Here is a 15,838-nt window from a genome sequence, read left to right on the forward strand (position 1 = left end):
AACATAGCAGAAGATGGAAAGTCAAAATGTTAATTTTAAAAACAAACAATAAAATAAGAAACGTACCTATATAATGGATTAGTTATCAAATTACATCTCATCTTCTGATAGCACAAAAGAGCGGAAAACACCAAGAGAGAAAGAGAGAATTAAAGGAGGGCAAGATCAAAAACTTGCTGCGACGTAAGAATTAATATCCATGAAAGAAAAGAAAAGAAAAAAAAAGAGACTCAAAAACAAACATTTAACTCGTCTCCACTGCCATTAGAATCCTTTTCCCCTTCCGCAAAGACAATGACAGGGGAGGACAATTATCTATTTGTAGACTTATCCATATCATAAATATAGTTACAGTTATAGCGTAGTCTTGAACGTGTGTAGCTGACAAAAGAATATCCATGTTTGATGGTTGTGCTGTGGCTGGTTATATATTAGCTGGTTCCACAGGGTTGTTATCAAGGGGTATGTTAAGGTCAGGCAGCAAAAACGAGGAGGACTCATCATTCTTTTGTGACTCAGCAGCCTGCACATACATATGTACCATCTGTTAAAGATATTTGTTACGTATTACTCAAATAAGTGATCATGTTTACTAGGTTTTGTTTTAACCTGCTGGATTTTCTTTAACGACTCGTTTCTTGCTCTTTGTTGCTTCAGCATATCTCGCATACTTGCGAGTTCCTGATTCACGCAACAAGTGTAAAAAATGTTAAGAGGTTTTGGACTATGCACTTGACGTTGAAAGAAGATGGGAAACGAGTTTTTTACATTTTTGAGGCATTTCTTTTCCTTTAAGAGCAAGCTCTCCTCCTCTTTAAGTTCAGCAAGCGTCTGTGGAGAGCCACATACAGTGATTAAACACAAGACATAATAGTACATAACTATGTGATTCTACCAGAATAGGAAAATACTTATTATCTGGTTTGCTTACCTTTTTCTTTCTTGATCTCTTGAAAGGGGTTGTTGTTGTTACACTCGTTTGAGATATCTGCATGAAAATCCACCAAGAAGATCAGATAGTGGCTTCTCGCAACATATCAAGTCCAGGCCACATTTTAAACCAGTTCGCAATGACTTCGGAAAATAAAGAGACATGTTATTCACAAGCCCATAATCAGCATATACCAATTTTTGGTATAGACCATAATCCCTAAATTCGAATCCATCATTTCAAGTTATCAACTAGAGTGGAAGTGTAGTAAGATACACAAATGATACGATTAAAGAAGAATCTCTGCTACATCTAAAGGATGATCATAAAAATAAAGTGGTCGATCAGTAACAAAGATATCACAACTTAAAGGTCTAAACCAAATCACTAAATCTTAGACATATTAAAAAAACATTAAACGAAAGGAATCTCCTTTCTTGGTCAACTTCTTACACCAAGAAAAAAAAAAGCAAATATGAACAGAGGTGCCTCTTTTTCTCCTTGCATCGAGACACACCCAATTCCAAAGGAAGAATAGAATCACGTGACTGGAGCGTGACTTTACGCGTGTCTTCCCTTGGCAACAAACCCCACACCTCTCCCTTGCCTCCCATTGTCACGAATTATCCACATAACCACATGTCACTATCAACATTCCTTTTCTTTCTTTTTAATTACTTCTAACCCAAACATTGGTGACTTTATGGCCTCTTCTACTTTGGTAAGTTGATTCCAGCTTAAACCATATAGAAAAAAAAAAACTGCTAAAAATTTTCATTCAGAAAAAAAAAGAAAACTGCTAAATAGACGAGGCTGTCACCAATAATATAATCTCACAATGAGAGGAACAGGGGTAAGTGATTTTGACCAGACCAAAGGTGTTTTGGATTGCAGTCAAAGTGTCGCGTGAAGAAGTTTTGACTTTTTAAAATTCCACGTCAGCATTAACCTATGGGAGTTGCTATGTGCTACGCCGCATCTGATTACACCACACACGCACCAAACCCATAGCTGATAGCCCAGACCTAATTCGCCACGAAAACGCCTCTCGACCCATAAAAGAGGCAACCCCTCATTATAAGCAATTTTAAATAACGCCAGGTCGCCAGCCATAATTACTCTTGTTGACCGAATTATCCCTGAGCAGGCTCTATGACAAGGGGTAATCTCGTCAATCACGACCAGCTTCAGGAACCAAGAACAAGAAGCATCGTGACGTGAACTTGATAACCAAACCGGTAACTTCTAGATGCGAGGATCTTATTGAACCTGACACTGGTAACGCAGAAAGCAAAAAAAAAAAAGCAGAGAACATATACTTTTGAGTTTAGAAGAACGTGCGGCTTAGTACGGTAACTGAAGAATATAACGGTCAACGTATAGTCGGAGTATTAGATCGAAGAGGGCCTAAAGGTTGCGTGAGAGGCAAAGAGACCGATCCCGTATGGAAATGACGAAAATGACCCTATGAGAAACATAGGAAAAATGGAAGTAGTTGCGATAAAAAAGGAAGACCGAGATAACGTGAAGTCCAAAAAAGATATGACTAGGCTTTAGGTATTATACGGTAGCTAGTGTGGCTGTCCACCGGCGTTTGCCAGTCACGCATCCCAAATAGAGTAACGCAAGAGTTTCAAAAACTAGAGAGAAAAATAACAAAGGGATATCGAAATATCCAAAACGAACCTTAGATCTAACGGCCTCTGACAGTTTCACGCCGCCGCTTGACTCCTCAACTCCATTAACAGCAGGAGCACCGCTGCCTCCGCCTCCGCCACCGCTGAGAGAGGTAGCGGTGCCGCTCCAGGAAAGAGGCGTAGTGGGACTGGAACGCGTGTGATCTCCCTTCTTTCTTGACGGTGTCGCCGCCTTGCTCCTCCGCTGTCGCACGTTCCATTTCAGCTTAAGATCGGACCCGCCGTTCTTCACAGGAGGAGGAGGCAGCTCAGCGTGGTGGAGGCAGATCAGAGCCTCCGCCACCAATGAATCATCACTCATAGCCTCCTGAGTCCAGTCTCCGCCGGTCATAGCCTAGGTTTGGACCGTCCACCAAATTAAGAGAGAGAAAGAGATAAAAAGAGAAATGGTGGCGAAAAGTGGAGAAGAAGAAAAATCTCCGTGGCACATTAAATGGGTGGATTTTTATATATTTGCATTAGGAACGTTTTCACACACACAGTTAGATAGATTGAAATTTTATTTTGTGTTTTTATTTTCTTTCTTGGTGGATGTTGGACCCATAGGAATACTTACGTGGCATCATGGAGTCTTTGTGCTTCGTCTCCAAGCGAAAGTAGCGTCTGAACTCTACGCGCGATGAGCGAGATTGTTTTTTTTATTCCTTGCTTGACGGTTCGGTTAAGTTTCGGAATAATTTTGTGGACGTGTGAGGTCTTTCTTATTGTCATCACTTTCATGCTTAGTATGGAACTTCATTGTATAAGGTATACATAGACAGTATAGTGTTATAATGCCAGTGTAGTATAAGGTATACATAGACAGTACATTGTAATCTGTACTTATTTTTCCTTTTACAGAGATGTTTTAAAGTTTAAATTATGTATATTGACTGACTGTGTTCTTCAACATCGATTTCGACTTATGTGTGTTCTTTCGAACACGGATTCTAGGATTACGAATGAAGATTTTTTTCGGGTTTCTTCTTTCCTTAGTTATTTCTATTTTTAGAAATGTTTTAGTCATGTCAGCTTATCAGCTTACCGTCGAGTATCACTCGGAATATATAACCAATTTTAATTTTTAAATAAACATTCGGTGTTCAAAAAAAAAATTTATATATACTGAGTTGTCCAAAAAGAAAATTATGTATACTGATATCTATTCATATTTACTTTGTATATTTTTTGTGCAAATCAATGTTAAGATTGACAAAAATATTTAAAAACGAACCAGTTCCCATTGCGTATTGGGCCTTAAATACTCCATTGAAGTTAAAAGGGAAGAGCTTCGTTGCAACCTGATGGGTTTATATAGAAAAGAGTAAAAGACCAATGGGCTTTACTCACATGTAAATTGGCCTTCATCGGACACGATAAGTAGTTTCATTTCAGAATTATATCCGGTTTATCAGACATCGCCTGAACAAATTTCTGACTCAAACCAAACCGGGAAAAGTCTTAAACATTTCATTTCAATTAAACCGGATTCACTGTAAATCCATTATCGTCGTCATCATCATCCAAAGCCCTAAATCCTTCAAAGCAGCCAAAACCATGGCGTCTCTTCTCGCCAGACGTCAACGAAGGCTCCAATCAAACCCATCTCTCACTCGTTTCTTCTCCAACTCCTCATCAGACCCACCTCCCCAATCCGCTGAAAAACCCTCCCAGTCACCGCCACCACCGTCTTCTCAGTCTCCATCGTCGTACTCTTCTCCCTTCGCCGACATCAAGTCCACTCTGAAGCAGAAAATACAGCAGGAGCAAGAGAGAAAGCCATTCGCTGGATCCTCCGACGCCCAAGCTCCGAATCGCGGATCGAGTAGTACATTCTCCGATCACAAGTCACGCGGGTCTCTACAGGATCTGGGAATCAACCTCGCCAAGTTCCAGCGTAGATCCACCGCCGCTCCACCTCCGAGGGATTCGTCGCAGTCTCGGCCGCACATTTCATTCGAGGCGCTCTATAAGCAGAACATGGTAGCGGATCCTCCGAATCGCAAAGGGGAGGAGATCGATTCGAGTAACTTATGGGAAAATTTGAAGACTTTGAAGTCAAAGTCCAACGCTTTGAACAACGGGGAGATGAAAGGAGTGTCCTTTCGAAGTTTCAAGAGCACTTTGAAGGGAAACGCCGGAAGAGGAGGAGAAGCTTTGCCGGCGTCAATCTTCGGGAAAGAAATGGAAGGTGAAACAGAGGAGATGACGACGGAGTTTCTAAAGATTTACAGGGAAGATGAGTTGGGTGAGAAGCTAAGGAGGCTTAGGCCAGAGGGGAAGAAGGAAGAAGGGTGGTTCTCGTTGCAGGAGTTGAATGAGAGGTTGGTTAAGCTAAGGCAAGTGGAGGAGAAAGAGGTTTATAATCAGCGTGGGAACGTGTCTGTAATCAGAAATGTTATTGGAACATTTCGGAATGAGGCAGCCATCAATGAAGCTATTTCCCGTACGTTCTAAGCCTCTGGTGACTCTCTGTGAGCTTCGTTATTGGTTTGATTTTGTTGTCTGTAGCGATGTATTGCTGTTGAAATCACATTTTATGTCGTCTGAGGACTAAGGAGGTTTATGTGCTTGCAGAGCAGAATCAGGACATTATGGGATATTTGGATGGTACCCCTGAATACAAGCTTTATCCTCCAAAAGATGATCTTGTCGATACTGTAAGTTTTTTTTTTGCTCTTGGACCTTTAATCTAGTAGTGTGTCAATCTAAAGGCTTCTTTGGTCTTTGATGGTTTTATACAATGCTCTTGTTGATCTGTTGTGGCCGTTAAATAAACTATGGGTATTGATCTGTTTTTATGTGACTTCATCAACGAAGTACTTCCACACAGATAATCTGTCATCTGCGGAGAAGATGAAAATCGAGCTCACGAAAGTCAGGGAAGATTTCAAGATGTCGGAATCTGATTGTGGCTCTGCACGAGTGCAAGGTAATTTCTATGTTTACTGATCAGTGTTGGCTTCAGCTATAAGCTATCAGAAGGATCACATTTCCTAAGACGTCTTTCGGTTAGATTGTCTTTGATGTCTTTGGTTTCGTCTCTGTAGTTGCGCAGCTCACTACTAAAATCAAGCATCTATCCTCTGCACTGCACAAAAAGGTAAAACTTCCAGTTTATATCGATATTCTTTATGTACCCCCTAATGCCTTACCCTGTGGCTGTATAACCGCAGGACAAGCACTCTCGAAAGGGACTTTTTGCTATGGTGCAGAAACGGAAGAAGCTGCTGAAATATCTAAGACGAACTGACTGGGATTCATACTGCCTTGTCCTGTCAAAACTCAGCCTTCGTGACAACCCGGATTACAAGTTCTAAGCTTTATGCACTAGGAACCCCATGGTTCTTCTATCTCCGCACACTTTTGGTTTAGGCAACACTCTGTTGTGAGTGAGATTTAGCTGTTCAAGCCCTGTTAGGCATTCTACTCTCTAGGGAAGAAACTCTCGCTCAGCTCTATTTTGTTTCTCTTACTCATTGTTTAACTCTGAGCTCTTCAGTCATGCATCTGCTGCAACAAAATGAAGTTATGTGTCTCTTTCCTAGATGTTTAATAATAGGGTATTATTCCCTCCCATAATCTGGATTGTGGTAATAAAAGTTAATACGAACATGCCTTTTCATGATTTAATTTTACATTAAGCAAAGTTCATTACTTGGTGATATTTTGAAGCAGTGATATGATCTTGACTCAAAATGTCACATTGAAGAAGAGGGAGCAAGGAGAGGTTATATCTACAGACTCAAAAACATCATTATTCTTACAAACCAAGGGCACCTAGAGGCGTTTTCCCCTGACCAGCCTCAAAGTAAAAGATCAACATTGCAAGCATAGCGAGCCTCGAGTGCTTAATCTCCGCAAGCTTCAACCGCTCCAGCTTTTCCCTGTCTGGCTCGTACACACCGTCGCGTGACTTCCCGGCGAGACCCAACGGATCAAAGAATCTTCCACCTGGATATCCTTGATCACCAGTGTAGTTAGCGAAATTCTCAGCGGTCCTCGACCACGGGGTCGCCCACTCAACAGACTGAGAATCCGGGTTGAAGAAGTCCACCCACCGTTTGCTCTCCACCCAGCCCATGAGAAGCAGCTGGGTCCCAAGAAGCGTTCCGAAAGAGAACGGCGCGATGGCGCGTGGATCAGCTCCGGCTTCGAACCATGGCACGCCGCTCCATGCCTGGCCGACGAAGATTCCAAGAACAGCTGCCATCGCCCATCGGCCGTGGATCAGCTCTGCCTCTCTGTACCATTTCAGAAAAGCCGGGTCTTTTCCCAAACCCAATGGGTCGAACCCGAAATCTCCGGGTAGCCTGTCAAAACCATTCACGTAGGACTTAGAAATATTCAACGTACAAATGATCGTTCAAGAAAATCAGAATTATCATTGTTCCATTGTTCATGCTAGTAACAGAGAGTTTTGAGTGAATAGACTTACGAGCCGTCGAGCCATTCAGGGTCAAGGAAGTTGCCGCCACCTTTAACGGCGGGGATCCACGATTTCTTGGGCTGAGCAGCCGCAGCAGCAACAATCAGAGTTTTCCGACCAACTCTCCGAGCTCCAGCGTTTCCCAACGCGGCGGCACTCCTCTTGCCTCCGGCGAGGAACGAAGAACCAAGCCCGCTGAGCACAGCTCCGGAGACAGCCATCGCCATGAGAACTCTAATAAGTCTCCTCTGTTTTTTTTTCTCTCTCTGGAGTGGAAGTGAGTGTTGTGTTTCTCTCTTTCTCGAAAAAAGGAATCGAAGAGGGGAGATTTAGAGGGACAATGAGGAGATGATGAGAATCTATAGACGAAATCTCAGAGGCTGTCGTGGATAGATATCTAACCAATCAGAACTCAGAACCAACTTCACCATATCCACATCACTCACCCTTGTCTCGTACTTGCCAACTCAGCATTTGTATATTCTGTTTTTTTTTTTTAATCTAAAATGACACGTGGACAACTCTGATTATTAACTTGTTGAAAATGCAAATTACAGCCATATGAATATGTACGAGGTGGCATTGCTCGCTTTTATTACGTTTAGGTTTTACGTTACATATTTATCATTTAAAAAAGGAGAAATTTGAAAATACAGGAAATCAGCGATTAAATGGCGGGGAATCCCAAGAGGGTGCAGGAAGCTGAACCACCGGTTGATTTGAACCCATGTCCGGGTTTGGATATGGATTTTCCGGTATTGTTGGAATGGACGTAACCGGTGGTTGCTCCGGCGGTAGCCATGGATTCGTTACCTCCGGTGGCGTGGTAAAGACGGGAGTTTGCGGTGGGAAATCTCCTAAGGCTGGTGGTGTGGAGAATACTGGAACTGTCGGTGGATCTTGCAAGATCGGAGGTGTTGTGAAAACCGGTGGAAGTTCTTGAACCGGTGGGGGTAGAATGGGCGGAAAATCTTCAACTGGTGGAGGCAAAATAGGCGGCAACTCTTGAACCGGTGGAGGTAAAATGGGCGGAAAATCTTCAACTGGTGGAGGCAGAATCACGGGGAGGACTACTGGCGATGGTGTTGACTGGTCAATTGGTGGCTCGATTGTTTCATCAGGTGGTGGAAACTCTGGCGTAGTTTGTTCAGGCGGCGATGGGATCAGTGGAAAGTTGTCTACTGGTGGTGGGAGTAGCGAAGGGGTATCTGGGGCGGGTGGTGGAGTTCCTGTGGTTATATCCGGAGGTGGAAATGGTGAATTTGGTGGTGTTAATGTAGAACGATCTAATGGCGGAGGAAGGAGGATAACAGGTGATGGGGGTGGTGATCCATTGGTTCCATCAGGTGGTGAAAACCATGTCACTGGTGGCATTGGAGGGAGGTCGGCGACCAACGGCGGAGGAGGTGTATCATTAGTCTCTGGGACTCCTACTCCTAAAATAGGAGGCGGAGAAGGTGATTTGGTTGTTCCTGGATTTCCCCTTCCTAAAAGAGGAGGTGAACTAGTGATTCCTGGAGTGCCTCCGCCTAAAAGAGGAGGAGGTGAACCGGTGATTCCTGGAAAGCCGCCGCCAAATAAAGGAGGAAGAGGTGAACTAATGGTTCCCGGAGTGCCACCGCGTAATAGAGGAGGAGGTGAAGCTGTGATTCCCGGAGCTCCACCACCTAAAAGAGGTGGTGTCATCGTAAATGGTGGCTGAGAAACTGAGCCGCCAGGTACTGTTGGTGGTGGAGATAAGACTAATGGAAGGGGTGGTGATGGAAGAGAAGAAGATAATGGTGGTGGAAGAGGAGCAGAAGGTGGCGGGAGGGGTAGAACTGGAGTAGGTGGAGATAGAATTGGAACCGGAGAAGGCGTTGCTGATGGTGTTGGTGGTGGTAGCACTGGAGTAGGTGGAGGTAGGATTGGAACCGGAGAAGGCGTTGCCGATGGTGTTGGTGGTGGCTGAGTTGGAAATAAAGGTGGTAATGGAGGGAGTATAATCGGTGTAGGGACAAATTGGATAACGGGTGCTACTGGTGTCGGTGGGCAAGGTACTGGTGCAGGTGGAGCCGGTGCCGTGGTGCAAACAACACAAGGCTGAGCAGGAGGCGGTGCCGGGGCTGAGACACAAGTAATGCAAGGCGCCGGGGGTGGAGACGGTGTCGGGGTTGTGACGCAAGTAATGCAAGGCACGGGAGGAGGAGGCGATGGTGGTGGCAATGGTGGAGGTGGGCAAGGAACGGGGATTGGCGGTGGTGGTGGTGATGCTTCTACACAAGTAACACACGGTGGTGGCGGGCATGGTGTGACAACCGGGGGTGGCACTGGTGGTGGTGAAATAGGCGGTGGTAAATTTTGCGGAGGAGGTAAGAAAGGGTTTTCAGGACAAGGCACAATTGGGAAGTTCCATTGACCGCAAGTGCCGAACACGCATCTAAAGAACACATCGCATTTAGTAGCAAAGGCTTCGCCGTTTCTACTTCGGTTTTGTCTTCTGCTTTTGACTCTTCTGTGCCTTTTTCTAACCAAACCTTTCTTGTCTTGGTCTTTGTGTGTCTGCGAATTAGTTATTGATTCTGTTATTGAAACACTAAACAACAGCAGTGTAACTACACATATAATTACAACTCGTTTCATCTCTGTTTTTTCTTCTAACTTCCTAAGCCATGCAAGAACTGAACAACACATGTGTATACATTTATAGTAGAATCATTGACGGTCGACAATATTTTCGAATTTTGGGAATTCTTACGTTTGTCACTACGAAAGAAAGACTTTAGTTTTGTAAGGATTCAATGAATGATTTTGGTAATAAAGGAGAATAGTTATTTGGTTTCACAATCCAATGCAAAGATGCAATAAGTAAAACTGACTACTCGTAATTTAGAGCTCTGAAGTGAGTGTTAGCCAGCCCACAGCCTCTCTGTTCAAAGAATATTGAAGTGAATATTGACAACTATTTTGTTTGTGTTGTATATTTGTAGTAATCTTTAGGATCGCATAAGATCCATTCCGGTCTAGAGTCTATGTGAAACGCATACACCATTCTATTTATAGTAAGTCTGACTTTAAGCAACAGCGTTAAAGCGGCTAGAACTATAGTTTATCTCTTCCGATCATTGTTCCATCAATATAGACAATAGACCAACCAAGATCATGATGGTTGGATTTTAAAAGCTGTTTGTTAAATATCATGGTCTAAAGATCCGGTTTGATCAAAACCGGTCAAATAAGTCACGCCATCTGCATTTTACCAAAACAAAAAAAATTCACGCCATCTGCAAGAATGGAACGTACGTGGAGATGAAATACATTGAGTAGAGTAGATAATATGACAAACAAACGGTAAGTGAGAGAGTAGAAGAAGTAAATGCATGCAAATAAACATATAACGTGGCGCTAACTCATCGATTCTTCTCTGCTGCGAAGAAAACCGCATTGAATTAGAAACGAATTCTTCTTTTCGAGAATTGTAATCTTGTCTCACGCCGTTGCGTAAGCTGCTCTGCGTTATTACCTGACCCCACCACACATTAAAAAAAGCAAAACTTAAAAGGCCTTATTCGTATTGGGCAAGTTTCTTCAAACCGTCTCTAAGTCAGCCCATTAAAAGTGACCTTTAAGGGCCGTTAACATACGAAATGAAGCAAAAGCCTCTTTAAATTTAAACCCCCATTTAAGTAAGGACAAATCTCCTAAATAGCATATTTCTAAGTTTATATCACAAAAATAGCACTCAAAAACTAAAATGACCAAAATAGCACATTTCTAAATTTATTCATTGAAAATTTTAATTTTTTTATTTTTCAAAATTTGAAATCTTAACCCAAAACTTCATTTCTCAACTCTAAACCCTAAACCCTAAACTCTAAACCCTAAACCCTAAATCCTAAACCCCACCCTTTAACTCTAAACCCTAAACCCTAAATCCTAAATACTAAACCCCAACCTTTAACTCTAAATCCTAAGTTTGTGACTTTTGATAAAACATTAAGTGCTATTTTTATGATTTTTGAACTTGAATGCTAGTTTGGTAAGAAAAACTTGATTTAATGTTATTTTTGTTTTTTTTTCTCTTTAATTAACTATGATATCTCCCAAGTACACGGATAAACACATGGGGTTCCGAGTTCCGACACACAAGACACGAACTACTTATTACTGGGAAAGTTAAAGGTCACCAGAAGATTAGATATTCGAGCTAATCTATAAAAAAAAGTTTCACTTTGTCATCTTCTCAGTCTCAACGATGTATCTCCCTCCTGAAGATCCCTCATCACCAGTTCCCAACGCTTCCTCTATCTCTATGGTAAGAAAAATCCGATTTGATATATAAATTTCCCGGTTGAAATCTTCAAAATTGGGGAAGAAAAAGAATCAGCTTTTGGGGGATACCCTAACTTGAGTTAGTGTCAGTTTTCAACTGTTTTGGGGCTTGATCCATTTTTGTTTTGGTTAATTAGCAGACACCAAAACCGAGGATGGTGATACAGAGATGCGAAAATGGGTTTAAGATGAGGAAGCTGAATGATGATGTTGAAGAAGACAACGACTCTTCAAAGATGGAGTCAAACATCAGACATGTAGAGGCTGAGAATAAGCTTCCTGTAGTTTCTGAACCAGAAGCAGCAGCAGCTTTAGTGCCTCATGCAACCAAGCCCGAAACTACTGAAGGTAATGGACTTTTACTCATTTTTACTTATCTGCGGTTTTGTAATTAAGCTACAAGGGTTTTAGCTTTTAAGCATTCAAAGCTGTCACTCTATTGAATGAAACTGTTCACTGATATGTTTCCTTTCTTGATATGTTTCTACAAAATTTCATTGAATGAAAAGCTAAAAGTTTTCAGATCATGTCTTAGGTTTTTAGTTATGATGATGCATGTTGTTACATCTATATTGACATTTTTTTTTTTTTTTTTAAATGCGTGTGTTTAGAAGAGGCTCAGAAAGTGTGTGCCAGAGAACAGTTGTATAAGCTATGTGGTGTGAGGCATTGGAAAGCACCATTGTATACGTTCTTCAACCAAGACGGCCCTGACAATACAAAACTGTAAGTGTGGGTTTGGTTTCTGCACTCTCTCTCTGTCTTTTACATTTTGTCTTCTTTTCAGATTAAAATCTTCTAACATTAACATGGCTTTTTGTTTTGTTTTGTTTTGGTTCAGATTTAAAGTCGAAGTCAGTGTTGAAATCAAGGAAGTTTCAGGGATAACGGTACTGGAGTGTTTAGGGGATCCACACAACAAGAAGAAGATCGCAGCTGAGCAGGCAGCAGAAGTAGCCCTTTGGTTTCTCAAGAATGTGGGTCATACCCTTTAGACTGACAAAGCTTGTGGTCGTGAGAGGGCGGACAAGGCAACAGGAGAAGCGTGCAATGATGATCTTTGCCATTTAGAATCTGTTAACATGACTACGTAGTCTTCTAGTTTTGTTCATGTTAATTGGCCCTTAGCTGATTAGCATTTGATAGAAGAAGCTCTACCTAGGTAGGGAGCTCAAAAGGTAAACATAGCTCACCTCGAGACTATTCTGATATCTATCAAAGTTTGTGTACAAGGATCATCTTTTCTGTTACATTAGCAGGGAGTAAACTTAAAAAGTATGGTTATCATTTCGATCTCTTTCGTTTCTCACCGCAACAGTCACTCAAAGAGTGGACTCAGATGAAATGATATTTGTCAAAGATATATATATATAGTAGATAAATAAAGGACTTGTATTGACTGAAAACTACTCCTTTACCATCTATTGCATGACTAGTATAGTCTCAAGGCAAGGGTGGAGATTTAAGAGAGAGAGCAAATAGTATCGCCTATTCTGTGGCATGCATTTGTAAGAAAAGTTTTTGCTCTCTTGTGCATCATCACTAATCATCCAGAGATGATGAGCACAAACCCTTCTCCCCCAATTCAACCAACAATAGACCTATTGATCCTGTTGACTGTGTAAATCACTTGTGATTGAGTGGGAAGATAGTATTGTGTGTTTTAAACAGTGGTTAATGAAAGAGCATTTGAAATGTTCAAGTAGATAAGGGTTGAACATCTGACAACAAAAGCTTGAGGGATATAAATTCATATAAGTACATCTCTGACTGTTACTTGACAGCAAAAATTGAATTAGTATCTCGAACCAAGTGGGAAACTAAAAACAAAACAAAAAAAGAGATAAAATAATGTACGTACTTTATGATTGCGTATATGTTGTTATAAAATACAGATACATAATAAAAATGTTGTACCATCTATCTATCTATCTATAATAATAATAAGAGGAAATCAATCGTCTCTTCTTCTCACATCCAATCAGGTGCCATCCTTCGTCGTCGTCTCAGCTTAGCGTTCGTGGTGCATCTTCTCTCTACTCTTTTCCTCTTCTGGGTTTCTCTTTTTGTCGATTTTAATTATTATTATTATTTTCTTCCTTTTTTTCGCTTGCGTATTTAGTAATTAAAACTTGGTTTGTTCTCTCTGCCTCAAAATCAACAGATGCGTCGTTCTGCTGCATCATCGAAGAAGAAATCGGATTCAATCACATCTTCCACCACGGATCTCTTTCGCTCAGGTGTCTCCTCCTTTCCCCCCGATCATTGAACCAAAACATCGTCCTAGGGTTTATGTGAAAATTGGATTTAGAATCTTTTTACTTGACAATTGAAATCGAATCAACAACTTCTTCTGCATTAGGTTTGTGATTTGTTATGATGACTTATTGATTAAAAAAAATGGGTTCAGCTTCGAGTAAGGCGACGACTAAAGAGATGGATCGAATAGACCATTTGTTTAATCAGTACGCCAACACATCTTCCAATCTCATTGAGTAAGTCTCGTCTCTTCTCTTCTCTTCTCTCTTCCTTCATTCAGCTTTTCTCTTTAATAATAAATATGTTTTTGGTTATTATTGTTATTTACCAGTCCTGAAGGAATAGAGGAGCTCTGTTCCAATTTGGAAGTGCCTCATACTGATATCAGAATCTTGATGCTTGCTTGGTACTTCACTACTACTACCACCTTATTATCATTCATCCATCCATCCTTCAAAAGTTTTTAATAGCACAATTTAAAAAAAAAAAACTCTCACATCGCAGGAAAATGAAATCTGAGAAACAAGGCTACTTTACACAGGTAAGTAAGAGTTAGCTATAGATTCTTTTTTTTTCTTCTTTCGTTTGATAAACACGAATCAGGATTTGGTAGCTAACTGTGTACATGTGTAGGAGGAGTGGAGAAGAGGCCTTAAGGCTTTAAGAGCTGATACACTTAATAAACTGAAGAAAGCCCTTCCCGAGCTTGAGAAAGAGGTTCCAAGTTTTATGATTTGATCGAACTTCTTCTGAGCCGGCACTGAATCATGCTTAAGCTTTTTCTTCCTTTTTTAATCTCTCTCTTTAAAGGTCAGGAGGCAAACAAATTTTGCAGATTTCTATGCTTATGCCTTCCGCTATTGCTTAACAGGTAAGATTAACTTCAGCCTCTTGCATGAGATTTTTTTTTGTTTGTTTTCCACATGCTTTTTTATATGATCTTTGTTTGCTGTTAAAATGCCAGAGGAAAAGCAGAAGAGCATAGACATTGAGACTATATGTCAACTCCTGGAGATCGTCATGGGATCTACATTCCGACCCCAAGTTGACTACTTTGTCGAGTATTTAAAGGTCTGCTTCACTCAATAATCTCTTCTTCTTTTTTCTTTAATACTTTACTCGCAATCTTATAACCCCATGCCTGAGGTTGTGTGTGTTTGACAACAGATCCAAAACGACTACAAAGTCATAAACATGGATCAATGGATGGGCTTTTACAGGTTCTGCAATGAGGTCTGTTTCCTAACTCTTCTTCTTAGTTCCCGGCTTGTTCCGCAGTGTCATCAACTAACTAAAGAAAATTTACAGATAAGTTTCCCGGAGATGACGGAATACAATCCAGAGCTTGCATGGCCATTGGTTCTCGACAATTTTGTTGAGTGGATTCGTGAAAAACAAGCCTGAAAAGCGCTTTTACCTGTGTATCCGTTTGGTGTTTGCAGGATCGTTTGTCTCACAACAAACAGATTCAAGCAGAATTTTATTTCAGTTTTCTTCATATTGTTTAAAAAAAAAAAACACATTTATATGATTTTTGTTACATGTGATTAACTTCAATAGAGGGGAAAACACTATGTTTGAAATACTAATATATCCAGTTTTATTAGTAAACCAATGTTAAAATTGGTGCAAACGAGTTGAAAGTGCTTGAATACTAATGAAGCAGAGCAGGCCATTTATAACCATCAGATTACAACGGACGGTGTTGATTAGATTATATCAATATCTACGCTGTTAAAACAGCAGCGTAACAACAGCAGCTTAACCCATTGATAAAAAGTTATGTTCAACTAATTATTTTATAACCGCATCTAAATAAATATCTAAATATATTAAATAATCACCTTCTAAATCTATTCTATTAAAACACAAGTGTGACCTATTGATGTTAGTTGAGTCCAACAAATATTTTCCAAGATACCTTCCTTTTGATATGATAACTGTATATAAGAAAAATACAAACTTTATACGATAACCACCGCATCAGTTAACCTAATAACCACCACATCATTTCTCACCTAACTCCATCAATATATTTGGGCCATAAACATTTAATTTACAAAACCCATTAAAATTGGGCCATGGACTTTGATTTACATAATTCATTTATAATTGGTATACAAATTATTATGTGTAATAATAATGTAATTATAATTATATACGAAATTAAATCATGTTTAATTTTTATTTTTATTTTATTTATTTAATCTATCTATTTAATTACTATTTTTT

General features: G+C 40.6%; 7 protein-coding genes across 9 annotated transcripts; 4 read left to right on the forward strand and 3 right to left on the reverse strand.

The window, feature by feature from the left end:
* Positions 1–29: 29 nt before the first annotated feature.
* Positions 30–3,054, reverse strand: LOC106344175. The gene is made up of 5 exons (XM_013783590.1): positions 2,618–3,054; positions 932–988; positions 769–831; positions 610–681; positions 30–523 (listed from the first exon to the last, which is right to left on the reverse strand). The coding sequence occupies exons 1-5, from the start codon at positions 2,957–2,959 to the stop codon at positions 425–427; spliced, it is 633 nt and encodes a 210-aa protein (XP_013639044.1). The 5' UTR covers positions 2,960–3,054; the 3' UTR covers positions 30–424.
* A 1,021-nt stretch (positions 3,055–4,075) lies between these two features.
* On the forward strand, positions 4,076–6,235 carry LOC106295024. Its single transcript, XM_013730782.1, has 5 exons — positions 4,076–5,053; positions 5,185–5,267; positions 5,428–5,539; positions 5,658–5,710; positions 5,784–6,235. The coding sequence occupies exons 1-5, from the start codon at positions 4,165–4,167 to the stop codon at positions 5,925–5,927; spliced, it is 1,281 nt and encodes a 426-aa protein (XP_013586236.1). The 5' UTR covers positions 4,076–4,164; the 3' UTR covers positions 5,928–6,235.
* Positions 6,236–6,279: 44 nt separating this feature from the next.
* Positions 6,280–7,362, reverse strand: LOC106295025 (chlorophyll a-b binding protein CP24 10B, chloroplastic). The gene is made up of 2 exons (XM_013730783.1): positions 7,046–7,362; positions 6,280–6,920 (listed from the first exon to the last, which is right to left on the reverse strand). Exons 1-2 carry the CDS (start codon positions 7,261–7,263, stop codon positions 6,371–6,373), a joined length of 768 nt encoding a protein of 255 aa, XP_013586237.1. The 5' UTR covers positions 7,264–7,362; the 3' UTR covers positions 6,280–6,370.
* A 230-nt stretch (positions 7,363–7,592) lies between these two features.
* On the reverse strand, positions 7,593–8,227 carry LOC106344407 (36.4 kDa proline-rich protein; the record flags this gene model as incomplete). Its single annotated transcript, XM_013783795.1, has 1 exon — positions 7,593–8,227. A coding segment is annotated over one exon (531 nt), but the record flags the coding sequence as incomplete, so codon positions are not given.
* Positions 8,228–8,328: 101 nt separating this feature from the next.
* LOC106293941 (acanthoscurrin-2) lies at positions 8,329–9,696 on the forward strand. Its single transcript, XM_013729574.1, is given in 2 exon segments — positions 8,329–8,865; positions 8,959–9,696. Coding segments are annotated over 2 exon segments (705 nt in total). The 5' UTR covers positions 8,329–8,636; the 3' UTR covers positions 9,435–9,696.
* A 1,432-nt stretch (positions 9,697–11,128) lies between these two features.
* LOC106292957 (ribonuclease 3-like protein 1) lies at positions 11,129–12,617 on the forward strand. Of its 2 annotated transcripts, none has more exons than XM_013728630.1 (4): positions 11,129–11,330; positions 11,488–11,695; positions 11,959–12,073; positions 12,189–12,617. In XM_013728630.1, the coding sequence occupies exons 1-4, from the start codon at positions 11,271–11,273 to the stop codon at positions 12,340–12,342; spliced, it is 537 nt and encodes a 178-aa protein (XP_013584084.1). In that variant the 5' UTR covers positions 11,129–11,270; the 3' UTR covers positions 12,343–12,617. The 2 variants fall into 2 exon arrangements, with proteins under 2 accessions (XP_013584084.1, XP_013584083.1); XM_013728629.1 differs by having other exon boundaries at positions 11,142–11,330; positions 11,485–11,695.
* Positions 12,618–13,242: 625 nt separating this feature from the next.
* LOC106292696 (DCN1-like protein 4) lies at positions 13,243–15,212 on the forward strand. Of its 2 annotated transcripts, none has more exons than XM_013728336.1 (10): positions 13,243–13,370; positions 13,512–13,587; positions 13,758–13,842; positions 13,938–14,012; positions 14,111–14,147; positions 14,240–14,323; positions 14,417–14,477; positions 14,571–14,677; positions 14,774–14,839; positions 14,915–15,212. In XM_013728336.1, exons 2-10 carry the CDS (start codon positions 13,512–13,514, stop codon positions 15,008–15,010), a joined length of 687 nt encoding a protein of 228 aa, XP_013583790.1. In that variant the 5' UTR covers positions 13,243–13,370; the 3' UTR covers positions 15,011–15,212. The 2 variants fall into 2 exon arrangements, with proteins under 2 accessions (XP_013583790.1, XP_013583791.1); XM_013728337.1 differs by having other exon boundaries at positions 13,297–13,403.
* Positions 15,213–15,838: the final 626 nt, after the last annotated feature.

Source organism: Brassica oleracea, chromosome C5 (genome assembly GCF_000695525.1).
Source record: "Brassica oleracea var. oleracea cultivar TO1000 chromosome C5, BOL, whole genome shotgun sequence".
Classification (NCBI taxonomy): Eukaryota; Viridiplantae; Streptophyta; class Magnoliopsida; order Brassicales; family Brassicaceae; genus Brassica; species Brassica oleracea.